Genomic DNA, 12,114 nt, shown 5'->3' on the forward strand with positions numbered 1-12,114 from the left:
CACACATTTGACCTAACCAAGTGACGACACCATGACTGACAGCAGTAAACTGTAGTTAACAGTGGGTGAGGCCTGTAAGTGGTACACAACAATAAAAACAAAAACTATACTACTCCACACCATTGGCAATGACTCGCTCAGTCTCCTTTTGTCTCGAGAGACAATGGACTGCGCCAGAAGAGTCTGTTTGATATGCGCTATGTTGAGAAAGACTGAACAGTCCGATTCTTGAATGACAGTCCTTATCACAGTGCTTGCATGTAAAGGCACTCAGTGGTGCAGGTGTTATTATTGTAAGGAATCCCTGGTTAACCGCAACCAAAGCAGCGCATCTACATAAAGAAATGGAAATGGTAAAACACTAACATTAGCTAGTTACCAGTAGCTAACTTATTGCATTGAAAGTCTTGGACGAGACTCATACCTACTTAACATAACATTGCTCGGAAAAAATCGAATATACCTTTAAAAAAATCTTTGCTGCATCTTGGAATACTTGAGGGCTACCACCATTCCCTCTGATTAATTGCAGATAAACATCGCCGTCTTCCGTCTTCTTCAAAAGGGATACAAATACCCAAATCTGGCTTAGAACCTTGCCAGTTCGCACAGCCCAGGCCACAGCAGTTTATTACCATTGTTCAAAGCAGTGGCTATATTCTTCTGTCTTTATTCATATTTGTTTCAACTCAAATGGCCATTCAAGTACTCTCTGCTAGGGTGCTTCCTGCCGTCCATCATGGCTCTCATCCTGCCAAGTAAAGCAATGTGACGTCACGTGCAACAGGTTAATAGATACATAAGGCATGTTTTGCATTCATTATAAGGCTTATAAAAGGCTTTATTTTTTTGCAGCTCCTGACAATTTTTTTTTTTTTTTTTGGTGCAATATGGTTCTTTCTACGTTGTGTAGCTGAACCATTGGAGGCAGGCGGCACGCATACAAAAAAACATCTGCACTATTTGTGCTAACAACACTAGCTGGTGTCATTAACAAGTGACGCAATTTCCTCGGGGGGTTTTCTCACCACCTGAAACGTTTCTAATTATCTGCGTATCAATGCCAAAACATCTCACGCCTTGAGCAATCATTCCCAGTTACACTCTTTCCAAAAGAAATGCTGATGATGATTGCTAATTTTGTTTTTTAATTAAGCTTTTAGCAAAGGAAGTTATTTCAGGGTGTGATATCCTCAAGGCATTTTGACTGCAAAGAACTCGTCATGCTTCTGACATCAGTGTGCGTTTTTTCAAATAACCTTCAAGCTGTTAAATAACCTCCAAGCTGCTGTCTGTTTTCCTCACACTCATTCTCTCTATAACATCATTTTATCGAAACTGACCATTTTAATTCTCATTTGGATATATTTTCGTAAACACATTCATACATAACCCAACACACTTAGATAGATAGATAGATAGATAGATAGATAGATAGATAGATAGATAGATAGATAGATAGATAGATAGATAGATAGATAGATAGATAGATAGATAGATAGATAGATAGATAGATAGATAGATAGATAGATAGATAGATAGATAGATAGATAGATAGATAGATAGATAGATAGATAGATAGATAGATAGATAGATAGATAGAGAGAGAGAGATAGATAGATAGAGAGAAAGAGAGAGAGAGAGAGATAGGTCAGGTATGGGAGCACACGCCACTAAGGCACTTTGCCGCGCTCACCTAACCCCTCCACTCCGCCGGCCTTCTCTGGCCATCACCCAGGCAGACGCCCGGCCCATGCCACAGCCCTCCATGTATCCTCCCAGCAGTAAGAGCCACGATACACTAGGCGACCCACTCGGCGGGTCTAGCCACTCGGATCTCTAACACATAGGATTCAAAGAGCTGGGCCTTCTGGCGGGAACCGCGCCACATGTCCGTAGAAACGCAGCTGCCGCCACCGAATCTGGCATATAACACGTCCCATCTGCGCCCTATCGGGCACCTGTTGGTTTGACACGTAGTCATTCAATTAGTACCCATAGATTCGCCGAAGGGACCTTGTCACAAAGTCAAGTCAAGTCAAGTCATGTTTATTTGTATAGCCCTTAATCACAAAGAGTCTTAAAGGGCTGCACAGATCATTGCAAACCACAGACTATTGTTACAGAGTATTATTACACCATCCCCTGATATAAAACCTAAATGAGGGCAAGGAAAAACTCAAAAACCTCAACATGAGGAAAATGAAGAAATCTTGAGAAGGGACCGCACATGAAGTAATACCCCTTCCAGGATGACCAGGCTGCAATGGATGTTGCCATAACAGATAATACACAGATATTGTCAACATAAAATATAGGTTATTCATATGCTATAGAATAGAAGTGTGTTTTAAGAATAGATTTAAACAGTTCCACTGAGGTTGCAGATAGAATCTCAGGGGGAAGAGCATTCCACAGGACTGGGGCCCGAATGGAGAAGGCTCTCAAACCTGCAGAACGCTTGTTGGCTCTTGGGATCACTAGTAGACCAGCATTTTCAGAGCGAAAGCTCTGGATCGGAACATAAGGCGAAATTAAATCTAAAAGATCTTAGGGAGCAAGTCCATGCATGATTTTGTATACCACCAACAGAACCTTAAAATTACATCTTAAGCTAACAGGGAGCCAATGAAGGTTCGCTAAAATCGGGGTAATATGATCAAACTTTCTTGTCTTAGTTAAAAGCCTCGCTGCAGCATTCCGTACCAGCTGAAGGCTCTTGATTTTCGACTTCAGGAGACCGGAGAGTAGTGTATTACAGTAATTGAGACGGGAGGTAACAAACGCATGAATTATAATCTCCGCATCCAAGGAGTCCAGTCTAGGCCTCAGTCCCTCGGTGAGCACCAGGCTTCACAAGAGTGAAGCAAGGTCGATAGAACAGACAGATGATTTGAAAAATAAAATACAAAAAATGGGAACTTGGTCTCACTATCGCCCTCTGCCATGAGGCAAGAGAATCGCATGCCTTACTCAGCAGTGTAGTACTCCACATACAATTTGTAATAATGATATTCACAGTATAATGTTGTTCCAAAAAGAAAAATATAAAAATTGTGAAGTCCCAAGGAGGGTCCGACTAGCGAGAGAAAACTGGTCACCTGTTTTGACTCAGATATATTTTTTTCGATTCAATATGATACGCCGTGAGTGTATAGTCAATTAGAATTTGTTTTGGATTTTTTACACACATTTGAACTTGTAGAAACCGTTAACGTTATTTTACTCTCCAGATGCTCGGTCAGCCTAAGTCATCTTCAGAATATTGACGCCATCTTTCTCAACAGCCCACACTCTGATAACCTTGTTACCGTTCATATATTTCCACAAATTCTTGCAGGGAATCAATATTGTCAATTCCATACAGTTTGAGGTTTTTTTCCCCTCCGTTAGCATCCGCCTCTGCAGCCAAATCACATTAAACGTGTGTTCACTGAGCCGTAGACTACAGAGTATTGCAACTCCCACGGTTGAATGAAGTCTTTCAACAGGGAGACATTTTATCCTATTTTGTTGGATTCTCTGCAGACAAAACAGACGATGAGTTTGAGATGACGACAGTGTGCCATAGGCCGGAGGCACTCGAGCAACTGGAAACCCAGACAAATTTCTGCAAGCAGGAGCTCCAGATCCTTTATCGTGGTTTCAAGAATGTAATCACTACTTCCTTCGATGTATTCACAATATTTCAATCCGTAAGTCTTTAATGCGTTTGTCTTGTTCCTTTTTTACAGGAATGCCCCAGTGGTGTCGTAAATGAGGAAACGTTTAAACACATATACGCACAATTTTTCCCCCACGGAGGTAAACTGCGTCGTTTGTCATTTGTGTTTTTTCTGAACAGGTCTCACATGGTTTTGTGTATTGTGTTGCAGATGCAAGTATGTACGCGCATTATCTTTTTAATGCTTTTGACACGACAAACAACGGTTCTATCAAGTTCAAGGTAACGCTGGCACGAGAGATGCAATTGAAGGGGATGGGGGCGATTCGTTATCTGAGGCAGTAACGTTTTGTTTTTTTGCTGTCAGGACTTTGTCATGGGTTTGTCGATCCTGCTGAGGGGGACCTTGAGGGAAAAACTGGAGTGGACGTTTCAGCTTTATGACATCAATAGAGACGGCTACATTAACAGAGAGGTGAGTATTTTTTTTCTAAGTGTAATGTTCGTGTTACATCCAGGTTGTGAGACACGACAGGTATGATAAACATTTGAATGAAGCAATTCCGCTTAAGGTTTTATTACGATAAGATCAAATGAAGACAAAAGAAAACAGAATATAATATATGAGCACTGTCACGACCAGAACAGAAGTAGCACCCAGATGTGTAACGCTACTCACAAGTTTATTGAAATATAGAGAAAAGGCAGCGCCAGTGATCTGGTGCTCGCTGGACGCAGGAAGCAAGCCGATCACGGGATCGGAGAGTGTTCCGAATGCAGAAGTGGATCTTCCGGAGCGGGGATCGTAGGCGGAAAAACAGGTCGTTGGCCGGGACGGTAGATCTGAACGCGGTCCGAGTCAAAAAACGGGTTGTTAGCAGGGACGGAAAATCAAAACGTGGTCGGGGTCAAAAAAACGGGTCGTAGCAGGATAGAAACGGAAAAATCAGGAACAGACAAGTGGAAAACGGGGAAATGGGTGACAAAACGCGACAGACGGTAGTCAGAGTTATAAATGTTTGCCTTGTGAAAGCAAAGGTTCGCTGACGGACTGACAACAGGCGAGTGAAAGGACTGAGCTTAAGTAGGACGGGGAACCAATCAGATAGCCAGCAGAAGCTGGCGCCATACGAGTGGGCACAGGTAAATGTAATCAGTCATCATGACAAGGAGAAAGAGTTACACTGTCGTGTCCAGCATGGTCGCCGTGGCGACCGGCTGGCCCCGCCCCCTGGGCACCAGCTGAAGCAGATCGCCTAATTTGCGCGTTTGCTTCTTAAGGGGGGTTTTGGGTTTTGTGGGTGCTGGCTCATTGCATTTTCTGTCTGCATTTTCTGTTCTGTTTTGCTCTGTCCTGTTTTGTTTGATTCGGAGGAAACCTGTGTTTTCACGTTTTGAGTAAAAGCCTGTTTTTGTTCTGTTTTGTCCCTGAGTTTTGGACGACTTTTATTTTGCTAAATCAAAGTTTTGATCGTCAACGCAAATGAGTTCTCCCTTCCTGCCTCCTGCTTCCGTTCTGGTCCGGTCCGCGTGACATACACTTGGTATTTCTTTGAAACACATACCTGTCAACTTGTACATTTTTGCCGTAAAAAGTACGTTTATTATGCATTTTAAGATGGGTATGACGTAAAAGAAAATCTGTACGGAAAAACTCAAATTTGTCAATTAAGTAGCTCAGGAGGTAGAGCGATCGTTTTAGGATTAAGGGATCCCAGTTCGAATCCCGGCTTGTCCGTGTTACTTGTCGAAGTGTCCTTGGGTAAGACACTGAACCCCCAATTACCCCCAATAAGCAGGTTAGCGCCTTACATGGCTGCACAGATCACGGCCGCTATTGGGAAATGTGAAGCACTATGTAAAGCGCTTTGGGAAGTCATTGACTTGAAAAGCGCTATATAAATGCAGATCATTTCATTTCATTTCATACGGAAAAACTCAAATTTGTCAATTATCGTTAACATCCGGGGAACAGCAAATCAATCAAGTCAAACGAGTTCGCCGCAGTAGCCTATATCTCGGTATCGTTTTTTTTCGTTGCAAACGAAGCGAGCGGTTTGATGCTACTGTGCGCATGCATCTGCCGCCTCGGATTTCATGTGGTAGTTATGTAGTGAAAGGAAGTCTGTCTCTTTTTAGAGAACTGGCTTTTTCGGCCCAACTCATTAAAGAGAGCCGGCTCTCAAACGGCTCATTTGCTTTGATGCATTATATTACGAATCATTATGGTTGTATAAAGAAGTTAAGAAAAAAAGGAAGTAAAAAAGGAGAAAATGAAAAAAGACAGGTCTGTGGTTATCCCTTTAATCAGTATATTACCAACAATAATTTAATGCAGAAAATGAATTCATAATTTGAATAAGAAAATGTATTATTCTACTCAATTATATTTGCATGTATTTTTCCTTCTGCAGTGAACGTCCAAGCTACTTAATTTTTGAACTTTTTTTATGATAAACCTCATTCATGTCAAGCAACTCAGTATCTCACAACAAAATGTTAATTAACAATATACCGTATATGATATAACGAAATACATGTACAATATAACGTGTTGAACTACATAAACAAACACGTTTGAAAAAAAATTATGGTGTAAGATTATTTTGTATTTTGTAAGGGAAAATACAACATTTCGTAAGGGAATGGAGCCGTGGAGGTTGACATGTATGGAAACATGAATTTCGGGCGCATTTATTCCCATTTTTTGAGTCAAAAATATGTACATTTAAAAAGACTTTTCATTGACAACAAAAAGCATTTCATTATTTTGTGCACTATCAGAGGCTAATGATTACAGGACGTACTCCACTAGTTAGATTTGCATCTTGATTTCGGCCTAAAATATATACGTATGCCCACAATACTGGGCATAACAAGTTTTGAATACTTAAAAGTCTCTTCCAAGTGAGCAGGCACTGGTCCTTATTCCTAGGTGACCTTTTTAATGTTGTATAGTCCTGACAGGAAATTTATATACCGCTACTGTATCTTCGAGGAAAATGACACTAGGTCAGAGAGCAAGCATCTATGTGGGCAACCTGTTAAAAAGAGGCCTTGAATCCAGATATCACCGGAGCATCTCGCCCTTTGACTTCTTTGATAACTTCAACAACACACAAGTGGTGTGTAGTTTATAAGCACGGCCATATTTCATATATTGAAGTTGTGACTGTAGTAATTGAACAAGCATAATACTAGGATAGCTTTTCATCTAAATGTTGAATGAATATGAGCTTTTTTCCCTTCTGCATATTCTAATCAACATTTGGGATGCGAGACTAGATGAGTAAAACAATCGCAGTTCCCAAGAGATTTTTATTACAGTACAACAAATACAATAAAAGCCAAATATATTCTGGGTTTGTGAGTACAGAACGAAGCTGTGAGTGTGTCATGAGAGCCTTGATAAAATGGCTGACAACTGTTTTTTATGGAAAATGGGTGGGGTTTGAAAAAAACAAAGCGGTAGTGGTACAGTGGAAAATTCTCCAACCCAGTCCTGTTGTGACTGGATCTTGCCGTATTTTGAAGGTGGTTTGATGGGATCCAGGGCAAGACTCAAGGCTTCTCCCTTACAGCTAACCAGATACCGCTTGGAACATTGTAAAAACTGTATAATATCTGAATGAATTAATTATTTGAGACATCAAGTGGATACATTGAAAAGGTATATTAGTAATGGGTATTAACATAAATGTGTGATGATTCAAAGAAATAAAAGGTTTCAACAGTGAAAGGGAAACTAACACCAACTTAACACATTCTTGCCATCAACTAATAATTGATAAGTCACTAATAAACAAAAATGTTTACAAATTAAAAAAAAAAAACATTTACCTGCATTGTTTTCCTAGCATTTTCTTTGCTGGTCATTCCAGCTTGTTCTTGCTAGCCGTTTTTGCTTGCTGCTTGCCAGGGTTTGGTAGGGTTACTTTAACTTGATTACTTTTGGATTCCTCCAATACCAAATATATAATATAATAATAATAATAATAATAATTTCCTTGTATTGTCATTCTGTGTAACAATGTACACAGAACAAAATGTCGATTGCACCTAACCCGTTGTAGCGAGCCGATGCAGGCGCAGCCAACAGAGGGCGCCGCCGACCACTTTTTAAGTCTTAGGAATGACTCGGCCGGGGCGCGAACCACCGACCTCCCAGTCTCAAAGCGGGCGCCTTACCATCTAGGCTACTGAGCTGGTACATTGTATTGTCATTCTGTGTAACAATGTACACAGAACGAAATGTCGATTGCACCTGACCCGTTGCAGCGAGCCGATGCAGCCGCAGCCAACAGAGGGCGCCGCCGACCACTTTTTAAGTCTTAGGAATGACTCGGCCGGGGCGCGAACCACCGACCTATATGCTAATAAAAGACAAAAAAAAACTAAATATTAATAAAATTACTAAATTTTGTGCAGGCTTGAGGAGTAACGGAATACATGGAACGGCAAAAATGATGTTGGCAAGCTGTTTGGATTTATTTTCATTTTGTTTCTGTCGCATTTTATGTTAGTTTTGCCGGAGATCAAAGAGATCAAAGCCAGGAGAGAAAGCTTACCACGGGTTTTGAGTAATAATTTTATTCATATTTAGTTTCTTTTGTCTTTTATTAGCATATTTGGTATTGGAGTAATCCAAAAGTAATTGAAAATAATCAAGTTAAAGTAACCCTACCCAACCCTGCTGCTTGCTGACAGTCGGTAGTAATTTGCAAAGTGTGGTCTATTCAAGACACTGTAGTTGTATTATTGGGTCACCAGTGTTGGGCAGTTACAGTTACTAGTTACTTTATTTAAGAAGTTAATCAGACCAGAGTACTGACACCAATAAGTAGTGTGTTCCTCTGATAGTAACTATGTTGTTGCAAATTACCATACATACACGCATGAAAGCCGACCCCTTAAAATTGCTTTAAATGGCCATATGGTAAAAAAACAGAAGACAATGTGTGCACCAACAGTGGCCTTTTCATATTTTTGGGTTTTGCAATCTTGAGAGCTTGATAATAAAAAGTTAGCCGAGCAACTCTATATCAATTTTGTTTCTGGGCTTCATACCACTTGAAGAGCTCCTTCTCCATTTATGGGCAATACCCAAAACGTTTTCCTTTCTCCATGTGTGGTGTATTGCAAAAATAATCTTACTAAAAAAAAACAAAATCCAGCACACGTTTCCTGTCAAGTCTGATGTTTTTTCACATGTGTCTTATTCTAGCTACACTATGTTTCCCAAGTAAGTATATTAAATTGTGTGAATTGTCCTGTTTTGTAGGAAATGACAGAGATTGTGAAGGCCATTTATGACATGATGGGAAAGTACACTCACCCAGTGTTAAAGGGAGATGTTCCGCAGCAGCACGTGGACGCTTTTTTTCAAGTGAGTCAATGATTAATTTGGTGATGGACAAGTTCATATGAGGCAGTTTTAGAAGGGCCCTACGCCTGTCTTTTGTAATGAAATCCAAGTTAAATTGACTGTATAAACAGAGACAAAGAATAACAGGTGGATAATTCTGAAAGAAATCAGCGAAAGAGAAGCTCCACCTTACCGAACATTATGATTGACATATCAGGCCCGACCCTGCCTGAAATTTGGCTCCGGCTTCGTCTCAGGTTTAAGATCTTATGTCTAGGTTGAAAGTGGCGGACAAAACCTTTTCCGGCTGGCAAAATACTTGCTTGACATTTTCGCCATTAAATCAACACAACAATATATTCCCTTGAGCAGCTCAGTCATTTCAAGTTTAACTGGTGTTGGCGCGATCGTTTTAGAGGGTTCCTACCCCCTAACCAATCATAGTTTGTGAAACCGGTGACGTTTCCGCTCCGATGCCAACTTGGATTTATGGGCTGAATGAATAGCTTTCTTAAACACTGACGGTATATGTCTCAAAGCCTGCAGAAGTCTTTGTGAAGGCCTCCGGGTATATTTCAAAGCCAGGCGACAAATGAAGGCTGAAATGTGATTGGGTGGATGCTTCAATATGAAGGCACACATCCAGAAGCAGCGCAACCAGGGTGAAGAGATGGAGACAATTATTTATCGAAAAAAATTAAATTAATATCGCATGATTCAGATATTTTAGGCCAGCAAAGAAATCCCTACACTCACTGACAGGCCAGCACTAGTTAATTTTTCTTTGATTAAAAATTGGATAATCTTAATCCAGACTAGTAACTGCCATTATGTGTTTTTGACATAGAAAATGGACAAAAACAATGATGGTGTGGTAACTCTAGAGGAGTTTGTGATCGCCTGCCAGGAGGTACGTGTTTCATGCTAAACACTGTCTAATTTCTAAATCCAACTTTGCGATGGTAAAGTATTGCATATTGCATTTATTGGTTTTACAATTGTTACAATTTGTTTTCTGTTTTAGGACGAAATCATGATGCGATCCATGCAGCTCTTTGAAAATGTGATGTAGGGCAAAAGATGATATCGACACCCGATGTATATGAGGGTTGACTTCTTGTGTGCAAAACCAGACCCTCCTCTCGTCCTCGTATCTGACTGTGGACTGGATATGGACGGGCCCCCTGCAAAGACAGACAGAAATTCTGTCTGGATGACCCAAAAAAAAAACAGAGGAAAGCATTGTAGTAAAACGGTTCTGTGTTTTACAGGTGGCCCACTCAAAGAGGAAACACATTATTTCAAACTGCCTCCCTCCAAAGATTCTCTTGCCTTGTTTGCATGGGACCACCGTCCTGATTTATCTGCAAATATCTCTCGAATTATAAAATGTGTGTGTTGTGCTCTAATGTTATATTGCTATTAATTAGCCAATGTAAAGGTTGTGGTTAACAGTGTAACCATTGTCTTTGACACTTGTTTTTAATGTGCTGGTCTGGATGTAAAATTGTGAATTTTGTTATTTAAACTGTGTATTTTTATATGCTTTGATTTTAGTCCAGTCTGTGTGTTTTGAATATTGAAATGTTAACCATGAACCATAGGTGTATAATGAAGCTGGTGGCATATTACAGAGGTGATTTTAGTCTGTATTTGGGCAATTCATATATGACATGATGATGACTGCAACATTGCATCTCAATAGAAAGGAACATTAAAATCATTTAATGGACAAACATTGACACCATTAAAAATGCCATTCATGCAACAGTAATACAAATGTATTTCTGTACTTGCCAGCAATTCTAGTCTCCTGAGGTGGTAAATGTTTGATTTTCAAGCCATATAGTTATATATATTAATCATGGTTGTATTTTGTATTCAATTTAGCCTTTTATTTCTATATATATGTATAAAGAGAGATTATATTATTTAGGACCAATCCTGCCACATGTAGAAATAAATGTAAAAATACACGAATACCTTCACATACTCTGTAGGCCATATAAATAAATGAACACGTAAACAATTTAGGTATAAATAAATATTTGACATGAATGCAATTTATTCATCTATTTTGTTGTGTATTTTGTCATGTATTTTGTCATTTACTTTGTCATGTATTTTGTGGGCAGCACGGTGGAGCAGTGGTTAGTGCGTGTGCGGCACAGTTCTGAGGTCATGAGATCCCCTGTGGAGTTTGCATGTTCTCCCCGTGCTTGCGTGGGTTTACTCCGGGCACTCCGGTTTCCTCCCACATTCCAAAAACATGCATGTTAGGTTAATTGGTCGGTCCAAATTGTCTCTAGGACTGAATGAGCGAGTGACTTGTCTGTCTCTGAGTGCCCTGCGACTGGCTGGCAACCAGTTCAGGGTGTCCCCTGCCCACTGCCCGAAGATAGCTGGGATGGGCTCCAGCACCCCCACGACCCCACTTAGGATAAGTGGTGCAGATAATGGATGGATGTATTTTGTGGTGTAATTTGTCACAAGACAATATTATTTAAATGAGGAGGAGGGTCAAACTAGCTGAGCTTTTCATCTATTGGTGGTAAAGCATCAATCATTAGCGGCCCCATACTTTAAGATGTGCATTTATGTCATATATTTAGGTATTACGTGATTTGTGTTCACGTATTTATATGGCATATACTTTTAGGCATTTATTCATATAATCATATGGCAGGATCGGTCCTTTGTATTTCATAGGCTCAGGTCTTGGCTTGAAATAAATGTGTTTCATTGTCACAAATACAATCCTAAGCCATACAAATAAAAACATTTGAAATTCTTAAATTAAGTGTTTCGTAAGTTTCTGGAAAGTGAACAGGCCTTTGTGTCAGAACCACAACAAATGGTAGACCCAATCACGTTTAACACATTTTTGGGGGGGAGCTTGAGGAAACAACCACCAGCAATCCGGTGATCGCTGTACAGGAGAAGCACGCAGCTTACGAGATCGGAGCGTAGTACTGTATTTCTGTGGTAGTATTTCTGTATTGTATTATTAATTTAGTTCTATTTTTATATTAGTATTTCTCTATTAGGAATTACTGTAGTAGTATTATGTAGTATATCTGAAGTA

At 40.1% G+C, this 12,114-nt stretch overlaps 1 protein-coding gene across 2 annotated transcripts in view; it reads left to right on the forward strand.

The window, feature by feature from the left end:
- The window catches only part of kcnip1b (Kv channel interacting protein 1 b), a 31,404-nt gene extending 19,579 nt beyond the window's left edge, over window positions 1-11,825 (forward strand). For both annotated transcript variants that reach the window (XM_088321193.1, XM_088321194.1), the window contains exons 2-8: window positions 3,529-3,653; window positions 3,735-3,804; window positions 3,876-3,946; window positions 4,032-4,139; window positions 8,946-9,050; window positions 9,877-9,939; window positions 10,054-11,825. In XM_088321193.1, the coding sequence (XP_088177319.1) occupies window positions 3,529-3,653; window positions 3,735-3,804; window positions 3,876-3,946; window positions 4,032-4,139; window positions 8,946-9,050; window positions 9,877-9,939; window positions 10,054-10,101 (590 nt within the window). In that variant the 3' untranslated portion in view covers window positions 10,102-11,825. The remainder of the gene's footprint in view (window positions 1-3,528; window positions 3,654-3,734; window positions 3,805-3,875; window positions 3,947-4,031; window positions 4,140-8,945; window positions 9,051-9,876; window positions 9,940-10,053) is intronic.
- Window positions 11,826-12,114: the final 289 nt, after the last annotated feature.

The sequence above is a fragment of the Urocampus carinirostris genome, chromosome 17 (genome assembly GCF_059441175.1).
Source record: "Urocampus carinirostris isolate Australia breed hairy pipefish chromosome 17, RoL_Ucar_1.0, whole genome shotgun sequence".
NCBI lineage: Eukaryota > Metazoa > Chordata > Actinopteri > Syngnathiformes > Syngnathidae > Urocampus > Urocampus carinirostris.